The following is a 17,789-nucleotide window of genomic DNA, read 5'->3' as shown; positions in this document are numbered from 1 at the left end:
TGGAAAGAGCACCCTACCCAAGCCCACATCTCCACCCTATCCCCATACCCAGTAACCCCACCCAACACTAAGGGCAATTTTGGACACTAATGGCAATTTAGCGTGGCCAATCCACCTAACCTGCACATCTTTGGACTGTGGGAGGAAACCCGAGCACCCGGAGGAAACCCACGCACACACGGGGAGAACGTGCTGACTCCGCACAGACAATGACCCAAGCCGGGAATCGAACCTGGAGCTGTGAAGCATTTGTGCTAACCACTATGCTACTGTGCTGCCCTGAAATATATTTTCCGAATGTGAAGGAGAGCTCCTAGTTCTGAAATAGGAGAATGTTGCAGAGTATATTGTGGGTATTGTTGCCTTGTGGGCAACTACACTTCCTTTGCAAAATAATTACCTGGAGGTTTCCATGTCAAGCAATTGTTTGTTGTATTATATGCGATGGAACATGAGGTTCCAGTATCCATTAGACTGGGTGATGTTGATGTGTTTCCTTAATCTTGTTTCCCCTTTTTGATCTCATTGACCTCCTCCCAAAAATGACTTGTGATGCAGTTCCAGAATGAGACCTTGTACTCATGGCTGAGGGAAAACTACGTGGCTCGTGTGGCTATTAAGCTGTTAATTGTTAAGTGGGCAAGTTGTCAGCGTTGTTGCACATTTTGGTGCTTGAACAGCATTACAAGAACTTCACTGTTCAACTTTTAATTTGTGTTTAGGTGAGAAAGTTTCGCACTTTATCAGAACTCATCGTGGATGCACAGGAACATGTCAGAAATCCTTATAAAGGCAAAAAACTCAAGGTGAGTATTCAATTTGAGGAAACAAACCTGAATTCTTGGTGTCGTTACGATTCTTTACGTGAGGAAAGAAAAGAATGCGGGAAGCTAACCCACTTTAAATTCTGTTTTTATCCAAAATATTTTAGAGGCCGGAAGTGGGTGAATGTATTTATTGTGAAGTCCGAAATGTTATAGCCATGTAATACAAGAAATTCATTGAGTTCCTTTGCACTGAGCGATTTACTTGCATACGACCCCTGCCTTGTAGTATATTTGGACATTGTAATTTGATATATTTCAACACCTATCCCTGAGCTGATCTTGGACTGCCTATTTGCCGTCTATTTTGATTTGCCCTGTGCCATTAGAGGCTACTTATAAGGCACTTTTTGAAAGAATTAGCTTCTCTACTATTTTTGTGTGTGTGTTGGGACAGTAAAATAGCTTTGTGGAAAGTGATGAGTAAATTAAAGCATTTTTGATATATCTCGAGTTCTCCGACGAAAGGTATATCATTGTTTCCTGCACCCTGGTCTTGAGATTCACAAAGGTGAGTTGCTCAAAATTTTCCTATTTTCTTTTATTTAAAAAAAGAAGAATGCAAGGTAATGGAAGCAGTCATCATAGTTTAGATAACTAAACCGGTTGGAAACATCTGAAAAGATATTGAATTTTTAGAGCCGTTTGTTATATTAGGGTGATTGACTGATGGTTTCTCATGATGCAGAAGGTTCTAAACATACCATAATAAAGCTCTTATTGTTTTGCGAATGTAGAACCAGCTGGAATGGCCCTTTATGCACTCTTCTCAGGCGTGTTTGCAGTGCAGATGATGTCTGTCTCCTGGGCTCTAAATGATTGGTTATCATGAAAATATTGACGATATTCCACTTGTTTTGACTTCCAAATAATTACATTGATATATATCCATTTTTGTGAAACTTGCACATTAAATTCTACTTGCATGTTCTAGAGGTTCTTACTGCATCATGTTTTATTGCCAGAATTTTTACAACTGCTGTAAAATACAACCTTGCCGATGTCGTTACATTTCATGGGAAGTTATTTTGTTCTTAGCCATGGTTTTTAGATACTGGTTTGCCATTCCAGGATGCCACATAAAGATCTCTGTCTCTAATTGCAGAGGCTATTCAGTTAGAGCTTCTCCCATTCAGCAATAAAAGTATTTATCTATTTTTTTTCCTTTTGACTATCATTTTATAAAATACTAAGGAAACAAAGCTGTTCAAACCAAATAAAATTTACAAAAGCCTTACCTTACCAAAACATTTACCCATACCTCCCTGACCTCCTTCCCTTTTATTATATAGAATATTTTCTTTATTAGTTTTTCATTATCATACATAGCAAGTTCTTGTAGTAACACATGTATAACATAATGATAAATCAATCCGGGGCAACTACCATATTTACAAACTGTACTCCCCCACAGCGGTATTTATCTATTCTACTGTGACGTTTGTTGCCATAGCAGTCTTATAGTTCGGCAGTTAACCTGGAGGAAACGTGCAACTCCAATTAAAATACAAACTTGCTGTGCTGTTTGCTTCAGGTATGTGTACAGAAACGTATGAAATTGAGCAGGAGAGCTTATTTTGTTAGCCCATTGCGGATTCTTAAGGTTTGCTTTCAGTCCATTTGTAGTCTACCAGCTGATAGTGAGATGAAATCATTTACAATATCTGTCTTGTACTCTAACATTCAGTATAAATAAGGTACATGTGAATTAACAAACTGTGTTCAAACACACCATACAGTAAATTGAAGATGCGACCAAGACAGCGTCCATGGATTTCTCAACAACAGACATCAGTAAATACTTGAGTCCAATCAATGTTGCTGAATGTCTCCCTTCTACTCACCCTCTCTTTTCTCTCCCTCCCTCTTCTCTTTGTCTCCTCTCTCTCTCTCTATTCTCTCTCTCTCATCTCCTTTCATTTCTCTCTCCCCTCTTCCTCTCTCTCCTCTCTCTCTCCCTCTCCTCTCTCTCTCCCTCTCCCCTCTTTCTCTCTCTCGCTCTCCTCTTTCTCTCTCTCGCTCTCCTCTCTCTCTCTCTCTCTCTCTCTCTCTCTCTCTCTCTCTCTCTCTCTCTCTCTCTCTCTCTCTCTCTCTCTCTCTCTCTCTCTCTCTCTCTCTCTCTCTCTTCCCCCCCCCCCCCCCTCCCTCTCCTTTCTCTCCCTCTCCTTTCTCTCCCCCTCCTTTCTCTCCCTCTCCTTTCTCTCCCTCTCCTTTCTCTCCCTCTCAGTCCGTTCTCTGTCCTCTTCCCATAAGATCTGATAACCACAACCCTTTACCTACATTAAACTTCACTGGGACCTCTCCCATTCCCATTGCTGGGAGCTCTGTCCTCAATTGCACTCTTCTGGCCCCACAAAGTGTTTTTGTTCCGTGATCCATCTCTGCAAGGGCAAGCTGGGCTGGTCCCTGGCCCAAGGAACGTAAAGGCCGAATTGCACATGGGCAGCCCACTTCTGGTCTGTTCATGTGCAGAACGACTGGGAGTTCCTGAGCTCTGCTCTCTGACATGGGTAAGTGTGGGTTTCACAGTCAGAATAAAAGGGAAGGAAAATTTAAAATCATAATCTCCCTTTTTATACTGTGAGCTACCTCCATGGCTCCAGATGCAAATATCTATACATGAATTAAACAAATTTAATTGTCTATGCAATGACTAAATTATTTCCTTTTCATAGAATATATTTTACTTCTCTTGGTGTGCATAATGTATTGTCGCAATTTCTGGCTGTTCTACCTCTGCTCCTGGAAGGATGAGCGTAGCAGGTGCATGGGAGCACCACCACCTGCAAATTCTCCAAATCTTCCTGACTTGGAAATATGTTACCGTTCCTTTATCGTCTCTGTGTCAAAATCCACCGGACAGCACTGTGGGTTTATCTCAGCCACACAAATTTCAGTGGTTTAATAAGGTGATGATGGGGCATTTGAGTGTGGGCAGTAAATGCTCATCTTGTCGTGATGGACCACATCCCCTGGATCTTTTTGAAAAATTACAATGGTTTTCACGAGTTTAGATCTGTGAACTGGATGGGTTTGTTTTTTTTCACGAGTCTCTCCATAAAAAAAATTTACATCCCCCAGTTGACCCAATGTGCATCCCGTACACTTCAGCATCTAGGTAAATGACTGGAATCATAATGCAGAACCCTTCTGTACGTTGTTTACTGCAATGACCAATGTGCTGCCATATGGTTTGTGCTGTCTTTCAAAGTTAACTAGTTACTCACTATACCATTCCCAGTCCATAGACTCTTGAAACAACAAATGCTTTTACTTGCATAAGTTAGGTGTATTATGCAATATATACATTTCCCGAATAGTAAAACTAACAAGAACTCACTTGCTCTTTCTATAAGATCCCATTTCCTGTCCTGTAGCACTGGCGACTGAAGTCTAACTTAGCTACTTGAAGACTGGCTTTTTTTAAAGGTGGCTGCAAGATTCATACACCAATTCAATTTAGCTGTAGGCTGGTTCCCAGTATGCCAACTCTCATCCTAAGCTGCCTGTCAAAATGGATTCCAGCCAAGTCAAGATGCTGCTCGCTTTTTAATACAATCAAAGCTTTGACCCCATAAAAGGCAACCCTTCACATCAGTATTAAGCATCTCCACTGAATGTAAGCGCTAATATATTGAATGCAGACAGTCTCTCTAAGATGCTGTTCATTGAATTTGACAAATAAAGTCAATTGACGGCTTGGTTTCCCCACTGTTCTCCACCATTTCAGTTCATAGAAAGCAGCCTATAGTCATCTGGGACTACGGCGACTTACTCTTTATATGTGAATGTGGAGTCCCTTGGCAAGGTACTGGTATGTCCAAGCTTTTGGAGGAGCTGGGCAACATAGGCAACAACATCTTGATCTCGGTGTTGATACATGTGAACACCAGAGGTTGCTCAATTTTACTCTTTAATAATAGCGTGAGGAAAAGGATACATTCATTGGGTGTTACACTCTTATCCACCAATTCTAGCGATTTATAATCGTTTATAAACAGAAATATTTGTTTTTTGGCCATAAATCTTAATTTGAAAATGTTGCTAATATGGATCATGAATGAACCTTCAGCAGTGTTATAAGAGTAGTGTTGATTTTCTTTCATAGTTGGAAACATTCCTCATATGTTTTTTAATCTTTGGCAAAATGTACACTCCTCTGCTTCTTCTGACTTTGGAGTTGAAATTCCTTGGCGCTGCCACTGAATTTGCTGGTAGCAGACATAGGACTGAGTGCTACTGCCGAGTTGCATCCTACAGTCGGATTGTTGCAATGGTAGAATAAATGGATGTGCAATCTAATGGCACTGGACATGCTAACTGCTCTTGTGTCCTGGGTAGTGTCATGCCTCACCTTTTTTCTAGGTAACAGATTTGGCATTCCATCACACTCCTGGCCATAACCTGGTGAAAGGTACATGTTGAAAGGCTTTTGAGAGGTCAGGTGGTGAGGTACTGATCATGGAATAGCAAACCTCGGGAGCCACGTTATTACTATGGCTCGGCCAGTTTAAGTTGCTGGTGAATTGTACCACCTGCCTCCCCACACGATGCTGATGGGAGTTTGGTAGTAAGGGTGCTGTGGAAAGTCCTCATCAGGTGCTTGGGACTTGGTCTTTATTGACATGGTTACCGCATGGCTTAACTGTTACCTGTCACTTGTGAGCCCAGGATGTTCATGTGAAAGATTGGGACAGGGTGAGCGATGATTTAATCCTTTGTATCCCAAATGGTGATCTTTTAAATGGATTCTGTTACACCAGTGAAATTGAATGAGAACTTTTATTAGGAGATTGGGTTTGTCTGGAATTTACTTCATTAGCGGGGGACAAAGGATTTAGTTGGTGCGGGGGAGGGGGGGGGGTGCATTTGGAGCCTGTAATTTTGTTTCTAATGGTTTAACTTCTGGTTCATAATGACAGTATCATTATGAATCTATCAATAGTATGGAAATATCTCTTCCTTTTATTGAGATCAGGGAAGCTGGATGTTCAGTAGCTAGCGTACTAATTGGGACTAGATATAAATCGCAACATTCTCACCTTATAAAAGCATTGGGATTCCGATCAATCTGCTTCAAATAATTGACAGAATCGTTTTGCAGCATTACCACAAGTTGCAACAGAGAATCTGATTTTTGATCTGAGATTAAAAACTGGAGCTTTGAGTGCTTCAAAACCTAAATGATGAGAACAAGATTCACATGTGTTCTGTGTAAAATATCCGCTGTGGCTACTTTTTTTTGTATACTTATGTCAAGTTTCTAAATTCTTCGTACATTCTCCCCCCACCTCCTGCTAACCTGATTTTTACCAAATTTTAATAATCACCATCATAAATTTAAGGAGAAAGTTGGGTTTATACCAAATGTATAGCTTTTTTATATACCAACTCCTGAATCAGTAGAGTTCTATTATCTAATTCAAAGAAACATTGCCTAGCCATGGCATTGGAAGCATCTTCCTGTGCTTTTTATGGATCAAATTTATATAATTGTTACATGGCACCTGATCTAGCTGAAACACTCCAGTACTTATTTCAATTTTTAATTGAAATTGCCACACACAAGTCATCAGGCCACCAATGTGTTTCTTTCTTGTTTAAATCAGCACTTGATCAGATAGGTGGTCCTCTGTATCTGGACGTGTGTTGACTCCTGCCCAAGAGGAGAATGAAAGCTTCCTTTTATCTGCTTGTCATAAGGTCCAGTCTGCAACGACTTGGGAACAAACTAACTCTACCCCTGTTGCAATAAAAACAGAATATGCTGGAAATGTTCCGCAGGACAGGCAGGAGAGTTGGCATTTCAACTCATTACGTTTTCATCAGACTGGGAAAAGTTAGAAAAAGGTTTTGGGCAAGTGATTGGTGGGGCAAAGACAAAGGGGCTGGTTTAGCACAGGGCTAAATAGCTGGCTTAACACAGGGCTAAATAGCTGGCGTTTAAAGCAGACATGGCAGACCAGCAGCGTTGGTTCAATTACTGTACCAGCCTCCCCAAAGAGGCGCCGGAATGTGGCGACTAGGGGCTTTTCACAGTCACTTCATTTGAAGCCTACTTGTAACTATAAGCGGTTTTCATTTTCATTTCAAAAGGAAGGTCTGCGATTGGGTGCAAGATGGGAGACATTGAACGAAAGGGCCAAAGTGAATGGAGATGAGGCAGGAAAATAATGAAAAGATGTGCCGAGAGCAGGTGTGCTGCTATCTGAATTCCCAAAATGAGCAAAACATATATATGCAAATAAAATGGGAAGACAGGAAAAGTATAATGCATTACGAGCAATTTGGGGAAGGTTCATTCGACTGATAGCTGAGACAAAGCGGTTATGCTGTAAGGAAAGGTTGGACAGGCTGGGCCTGTATTCATTTGGAGTTTTGAAGATTGAGAGGTAATCTTATTGAAACGTACAAGATCCTGAGGGAACCCGACGGGAAGATGTGGCAACAACTAGAACTCCCACAATTTAAAAGTAAGGGGTCTCCCGTTTAAGATAGAGATGAGAACAAATTTTCTGAGGGTCGTGAATCTTTTGAAAGCTGGAAGACTTTTGAAAGTGGAGACTGGGTCCATAAGTTTTTGTACGGCAGAGGTCGGTAAATTCTTGACTAACGGGAATGAAAGGTTATCTGGGGTGGGTGGATAATCGAATTGAGGCCACGTTGAGCCAACTATTATTCAATAGTTTTTTTGGGGGTGGGAGGGGGTTGTTTGAGGGGCTTGCACAAAATTCTTACGCCTTGTGTATCGCTCCTGTCTTTCACCCTATCGCAGAGGTTTTGTTGACCTCTCATCTTTCCCCAGTTCTGATGACCGGTCAATGACCTAAAACGTCCACTCCCTGTCGATGTTGCCTGAATTTCAGGGTCTTTCAACATTCCCTGTTTTTCTTTCAGATTTCCAGCATCCATAATATTCTGCTTTTCAATTGTTTTCCAACTAAAGACATCTTGCACTTGTTTTTAAATAAATAATCTCAAGGGGGCATGGTGAAGAGGGGATACATTAGTGCAATTAGTGTATGCCACTGTGGTCGGGTGTGTTTCCCAAGCCTACTTTGGAATAGATTAAGTGCATGCTTTACCCTGCATCTACCTGCTAAATCTGAACCAAAAGTGCTTTACATTTTCTTCAGAGCTCCTTGCAGAACTGGCCATGACCATTCCGTTCTCCCCTGTCCAGGAGAACCAAATCAAGCCAATATTTAAAAAAACATTGATTGCAGTACAATCAAAAACAAAGTGGATTCTGCCAGTTAATTGAATTCCAAACCTCCATGTAACCTAAAAAATAAAATCTCTTGCCTCCTGGTTCCCTAGCAGCATGAAACTTTGGAAGGGGAAATAAGCATTGGACATACGTACTCAGTGGAATGAGTATAGTTGAATGGGGGCTCACGGGAGGTTCAAATATAGAATTTCTTGAAAATTAGTGTGTTGGTAGATACAGTGAAAAAAACTCAGGATGCGTTTCTAAATAGGACTTTGAATTTCTTAAGCAAGGAGTTAGGTAAGTTAGTTACTGACTGACGAGGGAGGGGAGTTACATAGAGTTGCAAAAACATGGACTACTTTGCCTGGAGAGAGTAGTTGAAAAAAGGGCATATTTTATGGGAAAGCAATTAGATATTTAAAGCAGAGAAAAATGCAAGTAAGTGGGGTTAATTTATGGTTTACTGTGGCAAGGGGCTGGCAGAGACCCAGTGGGCCATAAGCCCACTATTCTGAACCTTTGGTTCCAGCAGCAAACCTCCAACTATCGTGTGCAAAATATTTCAAATGAAACGTGTATACAGGAGCTTTGAAATGTGTTTCAATCAAACCAGCTTACTAGGAAAGGAGTAAAAATAAAGTATACTTATTCTGCTGAGCTAAATTGCTGGCTTTTAAAGCAGGCCAGCAGCACGGTTCGATTCCCGTACCAGCCTTCCCGGACAGGCGCTGGAATGTGGCGACTAGGAGCTTTTCACAGTAACTTCATTGAAGCCTACTCGTGACAATAAGCGATTTTCATTTTCAGGTTTGGACTTCTGTGACATTTTGCATGAGCTATTAAGAACATTATATACTGCTTCTGTTTTTTATTCTTTCATTGGATGTGGGGGTCACTGGCAAGGCCAGCATATTTTGCCAATCTCTTACTTGCTGTTGAAGATGGTGAGAAGCCACCACCTTGAACCACTGCAGCATAACTTTTCTGTAGTGTGTTGAGTAGAGGGTATTTAAGAGTCAACTGCAGTGCTGTGAATCTGGAGTTGCACATATGCCAGACCAGGTATGGACGGCATATTTTGTTCCCTAATGAATATTAGTGAAGTGTCTTTACGACAGTCAGAGAGAGTTTTGTGGTCATTAAGTTTGCATCGAGATTTTAAAAATGTAATTTAAACACCCCCAGCTTCCATAGTGGGTATTAACCCATGTCTCCCAAGCATTAACCTGGGCCTCTTGATTATTGGTCCAGTGACCTTACCACTTTGGCACTATCTTCTCTCAGCGATAGTGTTCGTGGCATTTTTGAAGTTAAACGCATATTGTAAATTTAATTCTGCAGCGGGTACTGAAGTGATTTTGCAATGTTGGTATAAAGGAACTGTTTCTTCTATTATTTACAGAAGCACCCTGATTTCCCCAAGAAGCCCCTCACGCCTTATTTTCGATTCTTTATGGAGAAAAGAGCAAAATATGCAAAGCTTCATCCTGAAATGAGCAACTTGGATCTGACTAAAATTCTCTCTAAGAAATACAAGGAGCTGCCAGAAAAGAAGAAGGTTGGTGCATGTTTCTGTGCCAATGCTGGCTCTTAAATTGCGGAGAAACTTCAACCATATCGATGCTACGACTAAGAGTATAAACCTAAAAATATTTTGACAGCCAGAGATTGCTGCCCTGGTTTCATGCTTATTTTTGCTTTTTTTTTGTTGCTGCAGATGAAATATATTCAGGAGTTTCAGAAGGAGAAAGAAGACTTTGAACGTAATATGATCAGATTCAGGTAACTTTGAAAAGATTAATACTAGAGTAAGTTCTGTAAGCAGTGGGTTAATTAAACTTGTGTTTTAAAGGAGGTTATACTGAGATGAAAGAAGGTATAGGTATTAAAAATCTTTGCTTATATATTTAGATCTTGAGTGGGGGAATGGTGAAGGTGTGCAAGAAATAGGAAAGAGGCTGAAGTGAGCTATTTAACATGGTTTCTGATGGCCTTATTGCTCTATAATTAATGGATGGGATTAAGTGACATGTCCTGACACTGGATCTGTTTACTAAAAATTAATTTGCTTTCTGATTAATTGAAAGAGGTTTGAGCTCATGAGAAGTACATGTGTTACATAGTTAATCAAATAGCTTGCAAGCAAGGGCCAGAAATAATGCTAGCAATATTGGCTGATTGCAATTTGATCTCTTCCACAGAGAGGACCATCCAGAACTGTTGGAGAATGCAAAGAGAACAGATGTTCCAGAGAAACCTAAAACACCCCAGCAACTCTGGTACCTTCATGAGAAAAAGGCCTTCATGAAGCTGCATCCACAAGTAATAGACTTTGCATATTGTCTACATGACCCGCTGGTTGGCGATTTAATAATTGTGCATTCTGTTTAAGATGTGGACTTCCTAACCAAAAACCCTGCTTCCTGTGGTTGTCATTTTGGTCATACTTTCCTTCTGCCATTATAAATTGCTGTCTGTTCAATGTTGCTATGAAAATGCAGGGTCAAAGTTGAAGTGGTCTCTCCAAGCCGCCTCTGCAATTAATTTCCGTAAAGGATCACAACACGAGTTCATTACTCACCTGGGGTCTTTGGTTTTAACATGTAGAAATCCCTTGTTTATCAGGATGCGCGACCTAAATGCTATGTGGAAGGGATGGAGGTATATGATAATGGGCAGATTATCTTATTTAGTGCACTGTAACTAGTTTGTTTGATAATACTCATACGCCCTCATTTTGTTATGTCCTGCGGAAGTGTTGCTCTGTATTGGGAACTACTGTCGACGTTCTGAGTGCTTTCGTATTGTGTTTGCAATTTTCACCACTGTTTAAATATGGTTTCATACACTTGTGTATAATCACAGAATCCTTACAGTTCAAAGGGAGGCCATTCGGCCCATCCAGTCTGCACTGGCTCTCGAAGGAGCATTGTACCTAGTCCCACTATTCTGCCTTTAGTTATAGAAGCCGACAGCACGAAAAGACCCTTCAGCCCATTAGGTCTGCGCCGGTCAAAAGCAACTAGCTGAGTATTCTAATCCCATTTTCCAGCACTTGGTCCAGAGTTCCAGGCCCCCACCACCTTCTGGGTGAAAATGTCTTTCCTCACATCTCCTCTAAAACTGCCTCCTACCATAAATCTATGCCCTTGGTCATTGATCCCTCCACCAAGGGGAAAAATTTCTTCCTGTCTGCTCTGTCCCTCAAAATTGTGTGCATCTCTCAATCATGTCTTCCCCCCCCCCCCTCGCTCTCCTCTGCTCCAAGGAGAACAACTCCAGTTCATCCAATCTCTTTGTAGCTAAAACTCTCCAGCCCAGGCAACATCCTGATGAATCTCCTCGGCGCCCTTTCCAGTGCTGCCGTATCCCCCCTGTAATCATAGAATGTACAGTGCAGAAGGAGGCCATTCGGCCCATCGAATCTGCACCAGCCCTTGGAACGAGCACCCTACCCAAGCACACACTTCCACCCTATCCCAATAACCCCACCCAACCTTTTTGGACACTGAGGGCAATTTAGCATGGCCAATCCACCTAACCTGCACATCTTTGGACTGTAGGAGAAAACCAGTGCACCTGGAGGAAACCCCGCAGACACAGGGAGACCGTGCAGACTCCACACAGACAGTGACCCAAGTCGGGAATCGAACCTGGGACCCTGGAGCTGTGAAGCAACTGTGCTACCGTGCTGATAATGTGGGCTACAGAAATGTGCTCAATACTCTAGCTGTGGCCAAACCAATGTTTTATACAGTTCCAGCATAACCTCCCTGCCCTTTAAACACTATCCTTCGGTTAATAAAGGCAAGCATACCAAATACCTTCTTAATCACTTTACCCACCTGCCATGCAGGTGTACATGCACACCAAGGCCTCTCTGATCCTTGATGCTTCCCAGGGCCCTGCCAGTCATCATGCATTCCATATCCTTGTTTGTCCTGCCCAAGTGCATCAGCTTATCCAGATTGAATTCAATTTGCCATTGATCAGCCCATCTGACCAGTTTGTCTATATCCTCCTGTAATCAAAGGCTACCCTCCTCGCTATTTACCACCCCGCCAATTTTTGCATCATCCATGAGCTTACTGATCAACCCTCCTACATTAAAGCCCAAATCATTTATATAAACCACAAACGGGAAGGGACCCAACACTTGATCCCTGCCGGATCCCACTGGAGACGGGCGTCCGGTCAGGAAAACATCCGTCGGCAATCACACTCTGCTTCCTGCCACTCAACCAATGCTGGATCCCATTTGCTAAATTTCCTTCGCTATCAGTCTTCCATGTGGGACCTCATTAAAAGCCTTGCTGAAGTCCAAGCAGACTACGTCAAATGCATTTCCCTCATTTACGCACCTGTTCAAAAAATTCAATCACATGGTCGGCCACGACCTCTTCTTAAAACCATGCTGACCTTTATTAATCCCTGCCTCTCCACATGCAGATCAATTCTACCTCTGAATTGCTTCTAATACTTTCCCCATTACTGAGGTTACACTGACTGGCCTATAGTTTCCTGGTTTATCCCTTCCTCCTTTGAATAATGGTACCACATTGGCTATCTTCCGGGACCGCTCCAGTGGCCAGAGAGGAATTGAAAATTATTGCCAGAACCCCAGTTATTTCTTCCCTTACCTCACTCAACAGCCTGGGATATGTTTCATCTAGCCCTGGTTCTATCTACTTTTAAGCCTGTCAGACCATTCAGAACCTCCTCTCCGTCTATGTTAATTGCTTTAAATTTTATCACCATCCTGATTTCTATACCACATCCTCCCTCTCACTAAGGAACACCAACACAAAGTATTCATTTAGAATTCTACCTACATCCACTGGCTCCATACTCAAATTACCACTGTGGCCCTTAATGGGGCCCTACTCTTTCCCTACTTATCCTTTTACACTTAATGAATTTGTAAAAACATATTAGAATTTTCTTTAATTTTATTTTACCTGCCAATATCCTTTCATGCCCCCCTTTTGCTCTCCTAATTTTCTTTTTAAGTTCCCTCTTGTATATTCTATAGTCCTCTCGGACCCTCGATATCTACCGTAAGCCTCCCTTTTTCACTATCCAATGCTGTTTATCCCTTGATATTCAGGGTTCATTGGATTTGTTGGTCTTACCCTTTTTCTTCATTGGAACATGTTGGATAACGCACATCTTTCTTTTCAGATAGCAATCCAATTCCCCTTTGAATACCTCAATCGAACCTGCCTCCACCATCCTCTCAAGGAAGTTTCTTCCAGGCTCCAACCACCCTCTGGGTGAAATTATTTTCCTCTCATCACTTGACTACTTTGGCCAATTATTTTGAATCTATTCCCTCCAGTTCTTGATACTCCCTTGAGTAGCAATAGTTTTCCATTATTCGCCCTGTCCATACACCTCAAGATCTTGAATACTTCTATCAGGTCTCCTCTCGGACTTTTTTTCTCCAAGGAAATCAGTGCCAATCTCTCCAATCTATCCTCATTGCTACAGTTCTTCTTCTTCATCCCTGGAATCATTCTTGTGAATCTCCTCTGTACTCTATCTCTAATGCCTTCACATCCTTCCTCTGGTATGGTGCTCGGAACTGGACACAGTAGTCCAGCTGAGGCCTAACCAGAGTCTTGTACAAGTTCAATATGACCTCCTTATTCTTGTACTTAAACCTAGCCATTATTAACTGCTCTCAGTATGCCCCACTATCTTCATGACTTATATGCATATACACCAAGGGCCCTCTGCTCCTGCACCACCTCCAAAGCACTGTTCCTGGTGGAGCATTTCCTCATACTGCAGGTGATCTGTCTGTAGCTTCTCAGGTGAGCTTTTTCCGTTTTTATTGGCAATACTGGCATTCCATGTTGAGAAATTAATTTCTTAAATATTGCTGGTTTGTAGTTTTTTTCCTTCCAGTGACTCTCATTACTACTCCGCTGATGGTTTTAAAATGGTAGTTTTTGATCCTTACGTTCTCTATATCTGCTGAAGCACTGGAAATGCATTCACACCCCTTTTACTCCAGGTCATTTTTGAGGATGAAATTATGATGTTGATGGTGCTCATTAATCTATGTTGGTGATAAAAGTCCTTTCCTTGTCCTGTGGACTGAAGATGAGGCAGCCAGGTGACCTTTACTGCCAGCCAAGCTGGAGTAGCGTTTGGGTTTATTGTCGCGTTTATCGAGATACAGTGAATCTCCGTACAGTCCAGACAGATCATTCCGTGCATGAAAAACATCGGATATACGATAGATACATAATGTAAATACATTGGGTGTGGTACTACTCAGTAGAAAAGATGCGTGGAGAGATTAGTTCAGTCCATAATGGGGTCATTCAGGAGTCGAGTAACAGTGGGGAAGAAGCTGTTTCTGAATCTGCTGTGAGTGTTCTCAGACTTTTGTGCCTCCTGCTCGATGGAAGAGGTTGGAAAGGAGCATAACCAGGTTGGGAGGGGGTCTTTGATTATGCTGCCCCCTTTCCTAAGGCAGCGTGAGGTGTCGACCGAATCAAGGGATGGGAGGCAGGTTCGTGTGATGAATGGGGCTGTGTTCACGACTCTGTCGTTTCTGACTCGAGCTAGTATGAACTCCGCTTTCTCAGCTGTCTTGGTGACCTATCAGCGCTGACTGATATTGCAAGCGGCATCCAATAAGTCGAATTGATTCGCTTCATCCACTTTAATTGATTCGGGCGATTGTCGGGAATCATCCTGAACCTCCGTACCTTCGCAAAGAGAGTTATGTTGGCAATAATTGAGGATCTTTCATTCTATCCGTGATGAATTAGCTCAGCTAACCTGATGCATGTAATTGGCTTCGACTGCAGGTGGATATCCTCGAGAGTCCTCTTTTTTTGCAGCTTTGGTTCCTGTCTGCACAATTGGGCCCTCCATCCACATCAATAATAATGTAGGTTAAAGCCCACTTGTGTCTTGAGCATGAACAGAAAATTCTGGACGTACTGGGGTCAGGCAACACCGTGAAGATGGAAACAGATTTAATGCTTTGGATCATCAATCTTTCATCAGAAGGCTCTTTTTAAAAAAAATAAATAAATTCAATGTGGGGTGTGGGCATCACTGGCTGGGCCACCATTTATAGTCCTTAAACTGAGTGGCATTTTTAAAAGGGAGTTGAGAGTCAACCACATTGTTCTGCGTCTGGAGTCACATGTAGGCCAGAGCAGGGAAGGGTGGCGGATTTCCTTCACTAAAGGACATAAGTGAACCAGTTGGGTTTTTACAACAATCGACAATGGTTTCATGGGCGTCGTTAATACTTTATTTCCAGTTTTTCTTTATTGAATTCAAAGTTCACCAGCTGCCATGGTGGGATTTGACCCATGTCCCCAGGACATTACCCGTCCAGGTGACAATACCACTATACACCACTTGCCTTTGTTTCCCAATTCTCAAAGAAAAAAAAAATGGATGCACCCGAGTACTTAACTAGGGCTCCTTTACTTTGACCATATTTGAAAATTACTCTGTGATCTTTTAACAAACACAAATGGCTATACAGTTGATGAAAAGGCTTAAATTGTTTCCTTCAACTGTGACTTACTGTGGGAATGCAACAACTTGTGGTCTCGGCCGTGCATTAGTAGTTGTGGTGTAGTTGTCAATGATCCAAGTTTATCGTTGTCAGAAGAGTTGTGTTGCTGTGACTAGTAATCAAATGATGTAAGATAAGAGTAGACACCATGTATCAATAAAACCTGTTTGTTTTCCCAGGCAACAATGAAGGATGTTAAAGAGGCACTGGGGAAGCAGTGGTCCCAGCTGTCTGACAAGAAACGACTCAAGTGGATTGGCAAAAGCTTGGAGCAGCGTGAGTTGTACGAGGCAAGTAGACACTGGCTAAACTGGTGTTGGTTGCATCATTAAACCACAGGCTCGATGATGTAGAGTATTGTGAAGAGGATAAGTCAAGTCAGCGTATCCTATTCTTTTTAAGATTTTCAGCAAAGGCTTGTTTTGGTGGGTAAAACTTTCCCTTTTTGATGTGGGCTTGGGTAAGAGTTCAATGATGATGGGTGAGTGGTAAAGATGCCCAGATATGGTGTGTGACGTATGAGGACCCTGCTTTGTGTCTGTTCTGCCATCCCAAATGTCGGCATCTTACTCACAGGGCTAGGTAAAGTATTTTTGGAAGGGTAAGCAGCACATGAATAGCTGTTGGCTACTGTTGCACACTTTATGGTTAGATGCCCATCAATGGGTTACCCAGTTGGTTTCCCTTTTAGTTGTAGAGTGGCCCATGTACTATGGGCTAAACTGAGTATCAAACCTATTGCTCCGATTTCTTTGCGAAAATTCCTAGAGAAATGCCAGAAGCCCAATTTACATTGGATAAACCTCGTGCATTGAACGCTGGCTAAAACTTCCATTAGAAATGCATCACCCATTATTTGTGACGCTTTGCTAAGGCCAAGGGAAAGAACAGAATCAAACTTGACTTTAGATTAATAGAGAAGTAAGAATGTATGAGTGGGGGAAATAGTTATAAAGTGAAAAGTTCCCTGGGAAAGCAGCGATTGTTCTCCTTAGATTGAGGTTAAGGGATATTTAATAGAGATATGAAGGGTTTAGATAGAATAGATGGAGAGAGCTTCAGTGGGAGGTGGAGGGTCAGTAATCCGAGTCGATGGATTCCCAGTAATTGACAAACACTAAAGAGAGACGAAGGTTCTTTTTTTTTCATCATTTGCTGAGTTATGATCTACAAGGATGGCAGAGGCAGATTCAGTAGTAATTCAGGAAATTAGACCTCCACTTGACCAGGAAAATTCTGCAGTTCTGTGGGGTGGCAGGAACCATGTTGATGTGATTAGTGAAGTGTACCCCAACTAGGGGGGGGGGGGTAAATTTCTACTTTGTTTTTGCGTGAAGAGACAAGTGAAACCCCAGCGAGAATAAGCAGTCTAGTCATCGTGTAACAATTATTAAAGACTATTTTTCAAAGAAATGACCAATGCACACAAACAGGACTACTCTAATCTACGACAATACAGGTATATTAATTGCTAAACGTGTCCACGGTTTTTAAGTAGACCTTGTTTCAAAATCTCTCCGATCCCTGAACTCCTTCAAACTTTCCCATTTCTCAAACAACATCCAAAGTAAATGAATCCATATGGTAAAACCAGATTATAGTCACCAAACAATACAGGGATGATCACGCCTGGGGAACGTCTTGTTCTGGTCCAGTGAAGTTATTTAAACTGCCTTTACAAGGGTTTTCTGCACTGACTTTTTAAAAAGTATTTTTCTTGGTTTTTGCATTTATTTGTAACAACATTGCAAGGAACAAAAAAGGGGAAAAATAAACAGGTATGAATACATAGGAAAAATATATACAGATATGAGGCATATTAACATTGGGCTCCCAATAATCTGTTACCACAACCATACTGTTTAATTATCTACATGTTGCCCCATGGTATTAAAACATACTAGGGGAATGGCACCAATGCATACCCTGTTGATGTTTGCCGTGGTCAAATGGGTTTTTCTTTCCCTTTGTATCCTTTGGTGCCCCTGCCTTACTTCCTACTTCCCCTGTACTCTGGGTGATGTCTCCCCCCTCCCCTTATTGGTTGCTGGTCATGAACAGGTCCTCAAACAGGGTGGTAAATTGCTTCCATGTGTTGCAGTAGCCTTCCTCTGATCCTCTCATGGCAAATTTTATCTTTTCCAGTTTGAGGAATTCTGTTTTAAGTCGGACAGCCGGTTTGCGGCATTGGGTGGCGCTG

At 41.9% G+C, this 17,789-nt stretch overlaps 1 protein-coding gene across 9 annotated transcripts in view; it reads left to right on the top strand.

The window, feature by feature from the left end:
- Positions 1-17,789, top strand: part of ubtf (upstream binding transcription factor) — a 67,628-nt gene that overhangs the window by 10,341 nt on the left and 39,498 nt on the right. For all 9 annotated transcript variants that reach the window (XM_038779394.1, XM_038779395.1, XM_038779399.1 and 6 more), the window contains exons 4-8: positions 723-806; positions 9,440-9,595; positions 9,755-9,819; positions 10,239-10,359; positions 15,769-15,879. In XM_038779394.1, the coding sequence (XP_038635322.1) occupies positions 723-806; positions 9,440-9,595; positions 9,755-9,819; positions 10,239-10,359; positions 15,769-15,879 (537 nt within the window). The remainder of the gene's footprint in view (positions 1-722; positions 807-9,439; positions 9,596-9,754; positions 9,820-10,238; positions 10,360-15,768; positions 15,880-17,789) is intronic.

This window comes from Scyliorhinus canicula, chromosome 19 (genome assembly GCF_902713615.1).
Source record: "Scyliorhinus canicula chromosome 19, sScyCan1.1, whole genome shotgun sequence".
Taxonomy (NCBI): Eukaryota; Metazoa; Chordata; class Chondrichthyes; order Carcharhiniformes; family Scyliorhinidae; genus Scyliorhinus; species Scyliorhinus canicula.
This window is presented reverse-complemented; position numbering and strand designations above follow the sequence as displayed.